We start from the raw sequence: 17,868 nt of genomic DNA, 5'->3' as shown, positions 1-17,868 counted from the left end.
TATGGCACTGCATTGCATTCAGTAATGGTCTATGGCACTGCATTGCATTCAGTAGTGGTCTATGGCACTGCATTGCATTCAGTAGTGGTCTATGGCACTGCATTGCATGCAGCAGTGGTCTATGGCACTGCATTGCATTCAGCAGTGGTCTATGGCACTGCATTGCATTCAGCAGTGGTCTACGGCACTGCATTGCATGCAGCAGTGGTCTATGGCACTGCATTGCATTCAGTAGTGGTCTATGGCACTGCATTGCATTCAGTAATGGTCTATGGCGATGCATTGCATTCAGTAGTGGTCTACGGCACTGCATTGCATGCAGTAGTGGTCTATGGCACTGCATTGCATGCAGCAGTGGTATATGGCACTGCATTGCATTCAGTAGTGGTCTACGGCACTGCATTGCATTCAGTAGTGGTCTATGGCACTGCATTGCATGCAGCAGTGGTCTATGGCACTGCATTGCATGCAGCAGTGGTCTATGGCACTGCATTGCATGCAGCAGTGGTCTATGGCACTGCATTGCATGCAGCAGTGGTCGGGAGTCCCATAGAACGGTGCACAATTGGTCCAGCGTCGTCCGGATTAGGGGGAGGGTTTGGCCCAGCGTCGTCTGGGTTAGGGGAGGGTTTGGCCCAGCGTCGTCCGGGTTAGGGGGAGGGTTTGGCCCAGCGTCGTCCGGGTTAGGGGAGGGTTTGGCCCAGCGTCGTCTGGGTTACGGGAGGGTTTGGCCCAGCGTCGTCCGGGTTAGGGGAGGGTTTGGCCCAGCGTCGTCCGGGTTAGGGGAGGGTTTGGCCCAGCGTCGTCCGGGTTAGGGGAGGGTTTGGCCCAGCGTCGTCCGGGTTAGGGGGAGGGTTTGGCCCAGCGTCGTCTGGGTTAGGGGAGGGTTGGCCCAGCGTCGTCCGGGTTAGGGGAGGGTTTGGCCCAGCGTCGTCCGGGTTAGGGGAGGGTTTGGCCCAGCGTCTTCCGGGTTATGGGAGGGTTTGGCCCAGCGTCGTCCGGGTTAGGGGAGGGTTTGGCCCAGCGTCGTCCGGGTTAGGGGAGGGTTTGGCCCAGCGTCGTCCGGGTTAGGGGAGGGTTGGCCCAGCGTCGTCCGGGTTAGGGGAGGGTTTGGCCCAGCGTCGTCCGGGTTAGGGGAGGGTTTGGCCCAGCGTCGTCCGGGTTAGGGGAGGGTTTGGCCCAGCGTCGTCCGGGTTAGGGGAGGGTTGGCCCAGCGTCGTCCGGGTTAGGGGGAGGGTTTGGACTTTACTTGGCTCATTGTGCTCTAGCGACTCCTTGTGGCGGGCCGGGTGCCTGCGGGCTGGTCCCAGATCAAATCAAATCAAATGTATTGGTCACATACACATGGTTAACAGATGTTAATGCACGTGTAGTGAAATGCTTGTGTTTCTAGTTCTTGTTTTAAATCACACTGCCTACAGACGGAAGGCAGTGCCGTGCAATTTGGGCAGACCGCTCGCACACGTGCGTTCGTCATCATGCACATGTAGATTTTTTTGTTTTTGTCCACCCACACCAGACGCCATCAGGACACGCAGGTTGAAATACCAAAACCAACTCTGAACCAACTATATTAAATTTGGGGACAGGTTAAAAAGCATTAAACATTTATGGCAATTTAGTTAGCTAGCTTGCTGTTGCTAGCAAATTTTTCCTGGGATATCAATATTGTGTTGTTATTTAACCACAAGGTCCTCTACTTCGACAATGAATCCACAAATAAAAGGGGAAGTTAGTTTATAGTCATCGCTCCTCCTTCAGTCTTCTTCGGACTTTATATGGCTGTTGGCAACCAACTTTAAGGTTCCTTACCACCACCGACTCAATCACCCACGTGGTTATATGCTTCTAAAATCCAATGAGGAGATGGGAGAGACAGGACTTGCCGGTCAAGCATCACAAATAGAACCACTCTATTTGTCTCCCATTCTCATTGGTCTATTATATGGACAACATCATATTATATTAGTGTCTCTCCTTCTCATTGGTCCATCATATGTACAACATCATATTATATTAGTGTCTCTCCTTCTCATTGGTCCATCATATGGACATCATCATATTATATTAGTGTCTCTCCTTCTCATTGGTCTATTATATGGACAACATCATAGTGTCTCTCCTTCTCATTGGTCTATTATATGGACAACATCATATTATATTAGTGTCTCTCCTTCTCATTGGTCCATCATATGGACATCATCATATTATATTAGTGTCTCTCCTTCTCATTGGTCTATTATATGGACATCATCATATTATATTAGTGTCTCCCCTTCTCATTGGTCTATTATATGGACAACATCATAGTGTCTCTCCTTCTCATTGGTCTATTATATGGACAACATCATATTATATTAGTGTCTCTCCTTCTCATTGGTCCATCATATGGACATCATCATATTATATTAGTGTCTCTCCTTCTCATTGGTCTATTATATGGACAACATCATAGTGTCTCTCCTTCTCATTGGTCTATTATATGGACATCATCATATTATATTAGTGTCTCTCCTTCTCATTGGTCTATTATATGGACATCATCATATTATATTAGTGTCTCTCCTTCTCATTGGTCCATCATATGGACATCATCATATTATATTAGTGTCTCTCCTTCTCATTGGTCTATTATATGGACAACATCATAGTGTCTCTCCTTCTCATTGGTCTATTATATGGACAACATCATATTATATTAGTGTCTTCCCTTCTCATTGGTCTATTATATGGACAACATCATATTATATTAGTGTCTCTCCTTCTCATTGGTCTATTATATGGACATCATCATATTATATTAGTGTCTCTCCTTCTCATTGGTCTATTATATGGACATCATATTATATTAGTGTCTCTCCTTCTCATTGGTCTATTATATGGACAACATCATATTATATTAGTGTCTTCCCTTCTCATTGGTCTATTATATGGACAATCGTTTTTATTGGTTTTTTGTTGTCATTGTCAGCAGAGTAGGCTACCCTGTAATTTGTCATATTAAAAAAAAGATTATGCTAATGTCTCCAGTCATATAAAGTGTAGTAGATTTGCAATGAAATATATGTTTATAAAATGCAAAGAAAGAAGAAAACATGAGAGATAGACCAGGCCCAAACTTGAAACTCGTGCTCTATGTATACCAGGTAGGCTACACTGGTTATAAAGAGTCGCTCTGGATAAGAGCGTCTGCTAAATGACTTAAATGTAAAATGTAAAAATGTAAATTTAAAGATTTGAGAAATAAATATAGCAGCACGAGAAAGCTGGGATCCTCTTTTTAAAAAGGTGTCCAGTCAAAACGCGATTGCGCAATGACAGGGTTTATAAGAACAACACGTTTCACTAGGCCTTGTGCTCTCTAACCGCGTTTCTTACGTCGGTTGGCCACGGAGAATGAGAGCTTACAGTTCTTGGTAACTGGCCGCATCCGGTAAGCACTTGTGTTATTCTCAAAGCTGGCAAAGGACGTGTTCAGTTTGATCCGAAGCAAGACGTCGATGTCCGCGACATGGCTGGTTTTCCCCTTTTGTAGTCGGTGATTGTCTGTAGACCCTGCCACAATACGTATCGTGTCTGAGCCGTTGAATTGCGATTCTAACCGTGTTCCAGGGGTCCTAGGCCTATATAGGCTAATGTTTTGTAGTTATTTGGTCACTTTAGTTGTGATACAAACCTTATCAAAACATGTAGCTCTATGGGCTTGGCTACATGAGGTGTGCGACTATGATTTGGAAAAGACGCGCTGTTTCTTGCTTTACTGTTCACACTGGGCATCATTCACAAGTGATTCCCGTCCGTCTATTCTTAACTTGATCTTGTCTTTACATATACTAATTAATACATGTGTGAAATTAGTTTTGATTTGGAATGGATCATTATCATGCACCTGTCGGAACAGGGGGGAATACATGTCATCTATGCACTTAAATAGCGAATGGAGGACGCGTTTCCCCTCGGTTATTTTCATGCCAGCCAGGTAGGCTATACTCCTGTTGTAAATCGAAGCAATGTGCTAAAAGAAGAAGAAGAAACAATTCAGCCAAAACCACTCAGATAAATAACACCCAAAATGTGACAACAAATCTTTTTGTTGTTGTTGTGAAAACATTTTTCATTTTGGCGTTATGGGGGGAAACAACATTGGGAAATCTTTGTAGAAATCTGTTGGGAGTTCAAGTCGACTACAAAATCCACAATGCAATGCTCTCTCTATGGGCTAGATAGCAAACGTAACTTCACACAATAATACCAAAGTGAATATCGGCATGTAACGGTAGCCAGTTAGCTGTACAATCACCTAAACAAAAAACCCAACATTCGTACGAATTTCGTCAACAAGAACTACAACATTACACATCTTTTCCTAGATATGAGATAATTAACTTGCTGTCTGTAATATCGTATAGCTTTGGAATCGTGACATTACGTACTTACGAGGAAAATAGGCACGTTTCTGGACATAGTCACTGACTCTGAGAAGAGATTGTGTGACGATTTGCTAATCAACCGCGTGACGCAGCATATCAACGTGAACGCGATTGGTCGACAGTCTTCTGGGGTGGGGCATTATATGTTTCCTTTATTCCTTGGTTTCCTGTCTCCTGTCTATAACATCTCTGGCAACGGCAGGAAAAAATAGGAAGAAATTTGCTAAACCATCCAGTTAAATTGGTAGGAATATCGCACAGATATGATCAATGGTTCATTCGAGAGAAAACATCCTCCTTACTTATGACATTTTTTTCCATTATTGAAATCTGACATGTGTGATAGATAGTTATCGTATTCCTATTAACTTCCAGTGTAGTGAGAGAGACTTTATGCTACGTCATACCGGCTGGATTTCTGCCTGCTTGAATGCCAATAACTAAGATGCATCACTCAGAGATGCACAAAAAACATTATAACGTTCAAAATGGGTGAACCTTTCCTTTAATATTAGGAAAGTTGAGAAATAAATATAGTAGGCCAAGCCTATAGAAAGCTGATGGGATCCTCCTGTTTTTAACAGAGGCCATCACTCTGTTTTCTCACGCAATTGCATAGCCTATAGAAATGTTGCGCAACATGAGCTCATTACCTCTCATCGAGTGTATGATTTGATTTCCGAATACAATTGCATTGATGTCAGAGTGATTAGAGGGACGATAGAGTGCTGAGTACCAGGCCATTAGCGATCAGCAGTTGGCAAGTTTGCTAGGCTACTAATGATCATCAGCAAAACCAGAGCACAGTTTTGGAGAAGCCTAGTTACCGTGACCTCACGTGGGATTTTGACGGGCGGTCATGACTTGTGACCACCGGTGTGGCGGTAATAGTGTCACCATAACAGCCCTAGTCCTGGCTTTATGAATTGGATTGATGTCCTGTATTCAGGTCCCAGGTCAGCTGTATGGACTACTTATCTAGAAAACAGGGAGACCCTATTTCTCCTTTATTGTTTTTGATAGCTTTAGAGCCTCCGGAAATCTCTTTAAGGAGAAACCCAGAGATTCAGGGAGTTTATAATGGAGGGAGAGGAACATTAAATTGTTCTTATATGCTGATGCTGTTGCTGGATTTTTAAAAACCATATGTCATACAATCCCACCACTGCTCAAAACTGTGGAGATATTTTATGTTATGTCTGGGTATAAGGTTCATAGGTATAAATCTGAGGCTATGCCAGTGTAACCGATGTGGAAATGGCTAGTTAGCGGTGGTGCGCGCTAATAGCGTTTGCTCTGCAAGGGGCTGTGGCTTTTGGGTAACGATGCTTCGTGGGTGGCTGTTGTCGATGTGTGCAGAGGGTCCCTGGTTCAAGCCCAGGTTGGGGCAAGGAGAGGGACGGAAGCTATACTGTTACACCAGTCTTTACAATACGCCCGTCAGCCATGGTTACCCCTTTTCATTTCCAGTGGATGTGATCGAGTATGAAGTATCTGGAGATTCTATTGACATCAGAGTTAGATAATATAGTGTATATAATAAATATGCTTTAGGTCTTACATAAAATAAAACATGGACAAGCCTAATTTCTTAAATCTTAGTTTATGGGGGGAAAAATCATTCAATTAAAATAATGGTTGTTCCTAAGTTTAATTATATTTCAATGATGCTACCGATATGCATTCCAGCATAAATGTTTAAGCAGTATAATGGTATTATTAAAGACTTTATATGGGAGGGAAAAAGACAACGCATCAGTATGCAGAAAATGCATGCCCCTAAAGAAAGAGGAGGGTTAGGACTCGGGAGGGTTAGGACTCGGGAGGGTTAGGACTCGGGAGGGTTAGGACTCGGGAGGGTTAGGACTCGGGAGGGTTAGAACTCGGGAGGGTTAGAACTCGGGAGGGTTAGGACTCGGGAGGGTTAGGACTCGGGAGGGTTAGGACTCGGGAGGGTTAGGACTCCCAGATGTGGAACTGTACAATGTGGCTTTCAAGCTATCTAGAATGTCTTAGTACTAGAGATGAGAGGATGTTGAGGAGAGAATCCTGATATATTCTATCCCAAAAAATGGGCCAATGATACAGAAATACAAGGCATCAATCCAATTCTATGCCATTCTAGAGAAGTGTAGTTGTCATTACATAAAACAATCAAAGAGTCTCTCAACAGAAACATAAATGCTTCTAAATGGTATAATCCTTCTATTGGTGTGGGGAATCAAATCAATTCAAATCAAATGTATTTATATAGCCCTTCTTACATCAGCTGATATCTCAAAGTGCTGTACAGAAAACCAGCCTAAAACCCCAAACAGCAAGCAAAGCATGTGAAAGAAGCACGGTGGCTAGGAAAAACTCCCTAGGAAAAACTCCCTAGAAAGGCCAAAACCTAGGAAGAAACCTAGAGAGGAACCAGGCTATGAGGGGTGGCCAGTCCTCTTCTGGCTGTGCCGGGTGGAGATTATAACAGAACATGGCCAACATGTTCAAATGTTCATAAATGACCAGCATGGTCAAATAATTATAATCATAGTAGTTGTCGAGGGTGCAACAAGTCAGCAACTCAAGAGTAAGTGTCAGTTGGCTTTTTCATAGCCGATCTTTGAGAGTATCTCTACCGCTCCTGCTGTCTCTAGAGAGTTGAAAACAGCAGGTCTGGGACAGGTAGCACGTCCGGTGAACAGGTCAGGGTTCCAGCAGGTCTGGGACAGCAGGTCTGGGACAGGTAGCACGTCCGGTGAACAGGTCAGGGTTCCAGCAGGTCTGGGACAGCAGGTCTGGGACAGGTAGCACGTCCGGTGAACAGGTCAGGGTTCCATAGCCGCAGGCAGAACAGTTGAAACTGGAGCAGCAGCACGGCCAGGTGGACTGGGAACAGCAAGGAGTCATCATGCCAGGTAGTCCTGAGGCATGGTCCTAGGGCTCAGGTCCTCCGAGAGAGAGAAAGAAAGAGAGAATTAGAGAGAGCATATTTAAATTTACACAGGACACCGGATAAGACAAGAGAAATACTCCAGATGTAACAGACTGACCCTAGCCCCCGACACATAAACTACTGCAGCATAAATACTGGAGGCTGAGACAGGAGGGGTCAGGAGACACTGTGGCCCCATCCGATGAAACCCCCGGACAGGGCCAAACAGGCAGGATATAACCCCACCCACTTTGCCAAAGCACAGCCCCCACACCACTAGAGGGATGTCTCCAACCACCAACTTACCGTCCTGAGACAAGGCCGAGTATAGCCCACAAAGATCTCCGCCACGGCACAACCCAAGAGGCGGGCACCAACCCAGACAGGAAGACCACGTCAGTGACTCAACCCACTCAAGTGACGCACCCCCCCCAGGGACGGCATGGAAGAACACCAGAAAGCCAGTGACTCAGCCCCTGTAATAGGGTTAGAGGCAGAGAATCCCAGTGGAAGTAGGGTAACCGGCAAGGCAGAGACAGCAAGGGCGGTTTGTTGCTCCAGCCTTTCCGTTCACCTTCACACTCCTGGGCCAGACTATACTTAATCATAGGACCTACTGAAGAGATAAGTCTTCAGTAAAGACTTAAAGGTTGAGACTGAGTCTGCGTCTCTCACATGGGTAGGCAGACCATTCCATAAAAATGGAGCTCTATAGGAGAAATCCCTGCCTCCAGCTGTTTGGAGTCAATAATTATAAATATTTTTTATTTTTTTTTGGGGGGGGGGATGGGTAAGAGAAGGGGTTCATACTCTGGGAGACCTGCACAAGAATGAGGTAATTTTGTCATTTGAAGAAATGGGGAATAAGTATAAACTTTATGATAATGACGTATGGAGAGATGTGCTAATTAATGCTGTGTGATAATGACGTATGGAGAGATGTGCTAATTAATGCTGTAAATTAAACACTAGGTGGTGCCATTATGTCAAAAGGCAACAATGTTGTGGAAGATGCATTTTCACTACTAAGTTCTGTAACCTCTTCAGGTTACACCATTCTGTTAAAGGTTAATAATGACACCTGGGAAAACTTGATAATTGTGGCACAGGGATTTACACTCAGATAGAAGACGAGGTTGTATATTAGTTCAGATATTTGGGCAAAAATGTCAGAGAAGACAAGGGAAAAGGTAGACAAGTTTTTCATAGATTTAATTTCCCTCCCCTAAGGTTCCATCGGAGGGGTTTGTCACAGGATGATGAATGTTAGCGATGTGAAGGGGCGAAAGGAACCTTCCTAAATGCACTGTGGGAATGCCCGGTTGTGCATCCCCCTATGGGACAAAGCTTTACAGTACATGGGAGATGGCCTTGGATCCCAGGTACTTACTGTATGTAGGTCACCAAGACTGTTTCTGCTGAGTGACAAGGCTGAAATAAGAGGGATTAAACAAACAAAATGTAAAATACAAGGTTTAGGTATTGTGTCTGCGTTAAGGCTCGTCCTGTAACATTGGAAGATCTCTATAGTGTTCACGGAGCCAGTGTTCACGGAGTGGATGAATCTGTTGATACGAAACAACAACGTATGTAATCGTGTTAGCGAAGAGGCTGGAGAAAAATAATACAGACTATGGGAACGATTGTTGTGTTTCCTTCCTACATTTAAAGAATATCATGAAATTCAGATGATTAATCTTGGAAACATCTCCCCTATGTATTTTATTTTTTAATTTTTTTTGTTTAATGAGTTGATTGTCTTTTGTAATTTTGTATTTCTTAAATACTTTTCTATACCATATTGTTTATAGCTGTTCACCATATTGTGGCCCCCTTTCACCCTACATTGGTCTCAGAAGTCTGATGGCACTATGGTGTGATAAGAGCGTCTGCTAAATTAACTACACTGACTATACCAAACATTAGGAACACCTAATATTGAGTTGCAACCCCCCCTTTAAGCCCTCAGAACAGCCTCAATTCGTCGGGGAAATGGACTCACAATTTTGCCTAAGAACACAGCCATGAATAAAGAATGGTACCAACACATCCTCCGAGAGCAACTTCTCCCAACCATCCAGGAACAGTTTGGTGACGAACAATGCATTTTCCAGCATGATGGAGCACCTTGCCATAAGGAAAAAGTGATAACTAAGTGGCTCTGGGAACAAAACATCGATATTTTGAGTCCATGGCCAGGAAACTCCCCAGATCTTAATCCCATTGAGAACTTGTGGTCAATCCTCAAGAGGCGAGTGGACAAACAATAACCCACAAATTCGGACAAACTCCAAGCATTGATTATGCAAGAATGAGCTGCCATCAGTCAGGATGTGGCCCAGAAGTTAATTGACAGCGTGCCAGGGTGGATTGCAGAGGTCTTGAAAAAGAAGGGTCAACACTGCAAATATTGACTCTTTACATCAACTTCATGTAATTGTCAATAAAAGCCTTTGACACTTATGAAATGCTTGTAATTATACTTCAGTATTCCATAGTAACATTTGACAAAAATATCTAAAGACACTGAAGCAGCAAACTTTGTGAAAATTAATATTTGTGTCATTCTCAGAACGTTTGACCACTACTATACACTGATTTGAAGTGGATTTAACTAGTGACATCAATAAGGGATCATAGCTTTCACCTGGATTCACCTGGTCAGTCTATGTCATGGAAAGAGCAAGTATTCCCGACGCTTTTATCCAGAGTGACAGTGCATTCAACTGAGATAGATAAACAACAACATATCACAGTCATAGCAAGTAAGATGTTTTTGTAACTGTACTGAGAATGTTGTTGCTGTTCGGGCCGGTTACAAGTATTTTAATTAAATACAATACTTTGCTAAAGTATCGTAGATTTTATTTCGATACATTAGTCTTTTGGGGGTAACTTTAGTTGTATTTTTGTCATTTCTGCCTATCGATGGGTATAGTACAATGCTATAGTGTACAACACAATGTTTATCATATGAGCCTGGTGATGAGAACTGCAGTGCAACTCCTCTTACGGATATTACACAAGAAGATGACACATCACGTATGACTGGTCTGAAAGACTGGTTAACTGTAAACCCCCCTGCAGACGTTTAGACTGAGCCCAGACCTGTGTGTATGTATATATATATACATATTGTATATATATAGAGAGAGAGACACACACAGAGAGACACACAGAGAGAGACAGAGAGACAGAGACACAGAGAGAGAGAGAGAGAGAGACACACAGAGAGAGAGACAGAGACACACAGAGAGAGAGAGAGACAGAGAGACAGAGAGAGAGACAGAGACACACAGAGAGAGAGAGAGAGACACACACACAGAGAGAGAGACACACACAGAGAGAGAGAGAGAGCGAGAGAGACAGAGACACACAGAGAGAGAGACAGAGAGAGAGAGACACACAGAGAGAGAGAGAGAGAGAGACCCGCCTCACATGTTGGCACAGAAAACAACCACACACTCAAACAGAGACATCGATATACACGTTAGGTTCTATCCTCGTAGGGACCTCAAATTAATTTACTTTCAAAATCCTATTTTCCTTAACCCCTCACCCCATACCCCTCACCCCATACCCCTCACCCCTCACCCCAATTCGAACCCTAATTTTATACCTAACCCTAAACTTAGAATAGCCTTTGTCCTCATGGGGAGAATTTCCCTTGTTTAACTACGTATATCCTTTTGTGGACTTCTGGGGATTTTAGATCCCCACAAGGATAAGAGAACCAACACACACACACACACACACACACACACACACCCCACTACCACAGTCCAAAGGCCGTAGTTTGTTTAGAGAGTGAGATGGCGGTCTGCCAGATAAGGTCACAACACTCTGGCTACCAGACTACTTACTTTACTTATCTAACCATTTAAACCAGGAAGTCCTATTCACATAAACATCTGGCTTTGAAGGCACTTCTAGTTGCGTACCAAATGGAACCCTATTCCCTAGATAATGCCTTACATTTGTCCCATGGTCCAGCTTTCAATCTGTGAATTCACCTGGTTCCCAGGGGAGAAGCAGAAGATTTTAAATCAATGTTTTTTTTTACATTTTTGTCGTTAACTTTCTTTTTAAATGTTATCGATTTCATAGATTAATGTTAACCTCCCACTTACTCTCCAGGCGTGAGCTGCTGGCCGAGCTGGTGGAGGACGAGCTTGTTGCCGTGGAGATGGCCTGTCTGGAGGATGAGTTCCGTGTCCTGTCGGAGGAGAACGCCACGCTGCTCAACGTCCACACTGAGCGCGCTCAGCAACTGGAGACGCTCAGCTCCACCAATCGGAATCAGACCAGCCAGGACAGCTCCTCCACGTGACCCCCTGAACTCGACTCGACCCCAAGAGACGATGACCTCGCTCGAGACCTTCACAAACTGACGCTACGGGCCCGTATTCCAAAACTGCTGATCTAGGATCAGTTCCCTTCCGTTCATAAATTCATATTTATTATGATCTAAAAATGCCAAACGGATCCTAAATCAGCACTCTTGCTCTGAGCCTCAACTTGGATATGGGCCCTGAAAACATTACTATCGGTGGCTGTCAAATCCTTGCTTCCTCTGTCCTTGTTTCCTTATCTCCTTTTCTAAGAGCAATGGAGAAGAGGATACAAGGTCCCTCGCTTGTTTGGACCTTCTCTTCCAATGCACTTTGAGAGGAACTCTGAACCAGGGTTTTGGGGCCAGTTCTATTTCAATTCCAGCGATGGGTTCAGATTTCTAAACTTTTTTAAAATATATTGTTAATCATCAGTTATACCAGAGACATGAGGAGTGACATAGTCTGGTTTCTACACCAGAAGTTAATGGGTATCCGTAGGAGTAATGTATAAGGTTGGGGTCAAGGATGTTTGAATAGGAGCCAGGGGACATTTGGGAGGTGCTGAGTAGAGGAGAGGCGATCCCATGATTATGGTGGAGAGCTGTGGATTAGTAAAGAATGTAGAGGTCAGGTCACGTCACGTTAAGGCAGAAGGAACAGTGTGTTGCCCGCATTACTTAACTTCCCGTCTAGTGATAAAGACGTAATGTTTAGAGAGAAGGAGGAGACTTTGTCTTATGCAGCTGTATTGACCCAATGGGTGAATAAACTTGGTTTAAGCTTTACTAATCACCTGTGAGTTTTACTAACAAAACAGTCGTCAATTCAGGAAGTACACTGAAATTCTAACTCAAATTCTTCTTCGTTGCGTTTCAATGAGCGGAATTTGGTTTTCTTTCTCAATTGACTGGAATTGAAATGGAATTAATCCCAACCCTGCTAAGGAAACAAGGACAGGGGATGCAAGGACTTAGTAGTAGTAGTAGTAGTAGTAGTAGTAGTAGTAGTAGTAGTAGTAGTAGTAGTAGGCTCTGTGAGTCTCTGGGCTTTGTGGAGACATACAGGTGGTGTGATGTGGTCCAAAATGTTTTCGGGGGGGGGGCTTCCATGCTCTCTCTTTCTCCCCCTTTCCTGTCCTCCCTCAGTTCCCCAGGTTTATACTATACCACCCAGGATCAACTCTTGAGTTGATGATTCTGTATGAGGTAGAAATGCAAGACACTGTAAGACATTAAATCATCTGGATGTTGTGGAGCAAACTGGCTAGATATTCTGTAGTGAAGTAATGTTAACGTTGACAAAGAAAATGGTATTTGTTATTAAAAGAAGGAGTGGGCTAGTGAGAATGACAATGTTGGTTTTTATGGTAATTCCCTGTAGTAACTGTTATTAACTGTTGTAAGGAAAACACAATATGACAATGACAGAATTCTGTATGTGGCACAATAAAGTTCTCTATTATGAATTTAATTTTTTTTTAAAAAATACATTTTAGGTGGATGTCCTTCAGCATGATCCTTTAGTTTCATTTCCTGTAGAATGTCTGCTTATTATGACCTCACTACATGGCAACACTCCACTACCACGGAATAGGGAACTGTCTTGTTTCACAATGACATTTAATCACTCCAGGGTTGTGAAACCAAACATCAGCTGTTAACATTATGTCTGACTCTCGCCCCCCTTCATTGACTCTCACTTTTGCTCTCTCCCCCTTGTTGTCTCTCTCTCACTCTCTCACTCTCTCACACTTTTGCTCTCTCTCTCTCTCTCTCTCTCTCTCTCTCTCTCTCATATATATATATCTCTCTCTCTCTCATATATATATATATCTTATATATATATATATTCTACATCTTTCTTTACCTGTCTCCCTATCTCTTTCTTTTCCCTCTCTCTCGGTGGAAGGAAGGATAGTAGCAGGTGACTACCGGTACTATGATTCCCCATTGTAGCCAATTCAATTGCAGTAATTCCGTTACAGATTTGTCGGTAAATCCGTTACCGATTTGTTAACAGAATTACGAGTTTGAATCACTTAATTCATAAAGAAACTTGTGAAAATATCTTCAAGATATGTGGGTTTTTTGGTAATGGAATTTCAAGGCATTTCAAGGTTTCCATTCAATTGGCGACAGATTTTCATGCCAATATTTATAGATCTGCATAAAAACTCTGCTCATTTCCCCACCCGAGATGTTTTGTTGCAGATAAAAAGGCTGTGCTTGACGACTTAGTACACATAAAAATACCTTTAACGGTTAAATTCCCATTTGATCTAATAAAACATTTATAGTTATGTGGGTTTCCATCAAATCTTCAACTCAAAAAAACAAAACATTTTGTATTATATTGCGTACGTCCACTCTAGTACTGGCGTGTGTGCTCCAGCCAACAGCACCACGGGTGTAGATACAGTACTGTTCCCCAGAGCGCACGCATATAGCCTTCATGATGAGATTATTATGGACTAAAGAGCAAAATTATTTTTATTTGTCAAACGGACAGCCAAACATCGAAGATCATGTCATCAGAATAAGACCCTCGATATTTATTGGAAAGGAACATCAAGCTCATCACCGTGACCTTTCACCCCACCCTGTGAAGTTCATCATAATTTAATTTAATCTGTAACCTAATAAACTGCATGTTTTCCCTGAGTCATGCTGAGGAGGACCACACAACGTCATCACCTAACTCCATGTTTACTTCAATAGGATGGTTATTATATTAATATTTGCTTATAAAAGCGTTTCCGATGACATTTCTCACATAATTAATTTTACCAACACTAAAAAAAATCCCACTTTATCTAACGTTTTTTGTTGTTGTTGTTGTTGTTGTTGTTGTTGTTGTTGACATTTGGAAAGTTTACCGAAACATTTTTCTGTTTCCATCAGGCCTGTTATGACATTTGTTATTTTTTTTAATTTTTTTTTACCCAACATGAACTTTGCATACATAAAAAGGTTGGATGGAAACCTGGTTACTAGCTTGGTTTCTATCCAATTGGAAGCAGATTTTCATGCTAATATTTTAAAAAAAATCTGCATTAAGAAAATATGCAAATCTTCCCTCCAGTGGTGTGTTTCCACTAAATTGAATTGTTGCGGATAAAAATCAGTGTTGATGACATAGTGCACACAACATGTATTTTCCACTTAATATTTCATGCACCGAATAACAATCTAAAGTTCAATGTGTTTCCATTTTACACTATACTGATAGTTTTGTCACTGTTGCATTAAATAGTGAATATTCCCACTCTGGTCTTGGTGCCTGTGCTCTGGCTAACAGCTACTCTGGTCTTGTTGCCTGCACTTTAGCAAACAGCTACTCTGGTCTTGTTGCCTGCGCTCTAGCTAACAGCTACTCTGGTCTTAGTGCCTGCGCTCTAGCTAACAGCTACTCTGGTCTTGGTGCCTGCGCTCTAGCTAACAGCTACTCTGGTCTTGTTGCCTGCGCTCTAGCTAACAGCTACTCTGGTCTTGTTGCCTGCGCTCTAGCTAACAGCTACTCTGGTCTTGGTGCCTGCGCTCTAGCTAACAGCTACTCTGGTCTTGTTGCCTGCGCTCTAGCTAACAGCTACTCTGGTCTTGGTGCCTGCGCTCTAGCTAACAGCTACTCTGGTCTTGTTGTCTGCGCTTTAGCAAACAGCTACTCTGGTCTTGTTGCCTGCGCTCTAGCTAACAGCTACTCTGGTCTTGTTGCCTGCGCTTTAGCAAACAGCTACTCTGGTCTTGTTGCCTGCCCTCTCTAGCCAACAGCTTACACATAGTGTACAGTGCTGGGTAGGCTAGTCTACATAATGAGATTATTATGGATAAGAGCGAGAATATTTGTATTCGTCAAACCTCTGTCAAGCATTGATCATCATGTCACTGGAATAAGACCCTCAATATTTATTTGAAAGGAGCATTCAAGCTCATAGCTGTACTTACAACACCCCCGTGAAGTTCATCACTAGTTGCTTCATCTGTATCCTAATAGTAGAGTATCCATCATAATACCCATCAAACTTAGTGGGCCAAACATAAATTACTGTATGGAGAAGAAATTAGCTACACTAACGATGTTTGCTATTATTAGCTAATGTTATAAAGGCTAGTCAACATAGCTAGCTAACAATGTTGATGATAAGGATAACAGCTAGTTAAATAACAATAGCTAGCTAACTTGAAGATAATAAACATAGCATGCAATTTAGCAACACATTAGCCAGCTAGTTAGCTAGTTAGCTAATACATTACTTTCAAGCTCCAAGACTGTCCCCGTCATCATCATCCTCATCATCGGTGTCTGCGCTATCCAGGACCACCGATTGATGGATTGTTAGTCGATCGGCTAACACACTGTCCAGCATATAAAAAAAGTGGACATGCCACCCTTCCATTCTCGCTCCGATTGTTATCATCTTTTGCCTTCTTGTACACCCCTTTCAAATGTTGAATATTTCGCACCGGAGCCAGATACGCAGGTATCCTTTCCCCTCCAATCTTCCTGCCCTCCCCCTCCAAACTTCCTGCCCTCCCCCTCCAAACTTCCTGCCCTCCCCCTCCAAACTTCCTGCCCTCCCCCTCCAAACTTCCTGCCCTCCCCCTCCAATCTTCCTGCCCTCCCCTCCAAACTTCCTGCCCTCCCCCTCCAAACTTCCTGCCCTCCCCCTCCAAACTTCCTGCCCTCCCCTTCCAATCTTCCTGCCCTCCCCCGCCAAACGTCCTGCCCTCCCCCTCCAAACTTCCTGCCCTCCCCCTCCAAACTTCCTCCAAACTTCCTGCCCTCCCCCTCCAAACTTCCTGCCCTCCCCCTCCAATCTTCCTGCCTTCCCCCTCCAAACTTCCTGCCCTCCCCCTCCAAACTTCCTGCCCTCCCCCTCCAATCTTCCTGCCCTCCCCCGCCAAACTTCCTGCCCTCCCCCTCCAAACTTCCTGCCCTCCCCTTCCAATCTTCCTGCCCTCCCCCTCCAATCTTCCTGCCCTCCCCCTCCAATCTTCCTGGCTATGCCCTCATATATGGCCTTTTTTTCAAGGTAGCTACTGTAAAGTAATATTTGACCACAATGCCAGCAAACATTTTGGTCTCCAACTTTATCCAAGGCTCCTACCCCTGTCGTCCACTTTATTAGCTAGCTAGCGGGACTTCAAGCAGAAAGGAAGAGACGCTCTTTCAAGTGCAACAGGTAAAGTTGGCGGTAGAAAAGATTACGGAAGTTGTCCTTTTAAAAAAAAAAAATGGCATTACACACTGTTGGACCTGTATGGACTTTCAGTAGCCTGATTCCATCCAGACTGAGGAGAAATCTGCACACAATGTGTCAAGCCCTGACCATAGAGAGCCTTTTATTCTCTATGTTGGTTAGGTCGGGGTGTGACTAGGGTGGGTTATCTAGGTTATTCTATTTCTATGTTGGCCTGGTGTGGTTCCCAATCAGAGGCAGCTGTTTATCGTTGTCTCTGATTGGGGATCATATTTAGGCAGCCATTTCCCCACTGTGTTTTGTGGGATCTTGTTTCTGTGTAGTTGCCTGTGAGCACTGCTTGAGCGTCGCGTATCGTTTATTTATGTGTGAGTTTCATTGATTAAACATGTGGAACTCTACGAACGCTGCGCCTTGGTCCGTTAAATCACACGACGATCGTGACACAATGAGTCACTGACCAGCTAGATCTGAACACAATCAGACCACAATGCAACTTTTGTGCATCTAGACCTGTCTTTTCATCGCAGAAGTTGCATGTACACTGAGTGTACAAAACGTTATGAACATTGTTAGTGTCCATGCCCCGATGAATTGAGGCTGTTCTGAGGGCAAAAGGGAGGGCTGCAACTTCTTTATTTATTTTATTTCACCTTTCTTTAACCAGGTAGGCAAGTTGAGAACAAGTTCTCATTTACAACTGCGACCTGGGCAAGACAAAGCAAAGCAGTTCGACACATACAACAACACAGAGTTACACATGGAGTAAAACAAACATACAGTCAATAATACAGTAGAAAAATAAGTCTATATACAATGTGAGCAAATGAGGTGAGATAAGGGAGGTAAAGTCAATAAATAGGCCATGGTGGCGAAGTAAACACAACATTGCAAGTAAAACACTGGAATGGTAGATTTGCAGTAGATGAATGTGCAAAGTAGAAGTAGAAATAATGGGGTGCAAAGGAGCAAAATACATAAATACAGTAG

The 17,868-nt window shown here is 43.4% G+C and overlaps 1 protein-coding gene across 1 annotated transcript in view; it reads left to right on the top strand.

Annotated features, from left to right (window-relative positions):
* The window catches only part of map3k7cl (map3k7 C-terminal like), a 43,650-nt gene extending 30,504 nt beyond the window's left edge, over positions 1 to 13,146 (top strand). The window contains exon 5 of the mRNA XM_014129849.3: positions 11,485 to 13,146. Within this exon, the coding sequence (XP_013985324.1) occupies positions 11,485 to 11,677 (193 nt within the window). The 3' untranslated portion in view covers positions 11,678 to 13,146. The remainder of the gene's footprint in view (positions 1 to 11,484) is intronic.
* Positions 13,147 to 17,868: the final 4,722 nt, after the last annotated feature.

Source organism: Salmo salar, chromosome 11, assembly GCF_965601325.2.
Source record: "Salmo salar chromosome 11, fSalSal1, whole genome shotgun sequence".
NCBI lineage: Eukaryota > Metazoa > Chordata > Actinopteri > Salmoniformes > Salmonidae > Salmo > Salmo salar.
The sequence above is the reverse complement of the archived record's forward strand: the minus strand, read 5'-3'. Positions and strand labels throughout refer to the sequence as shown.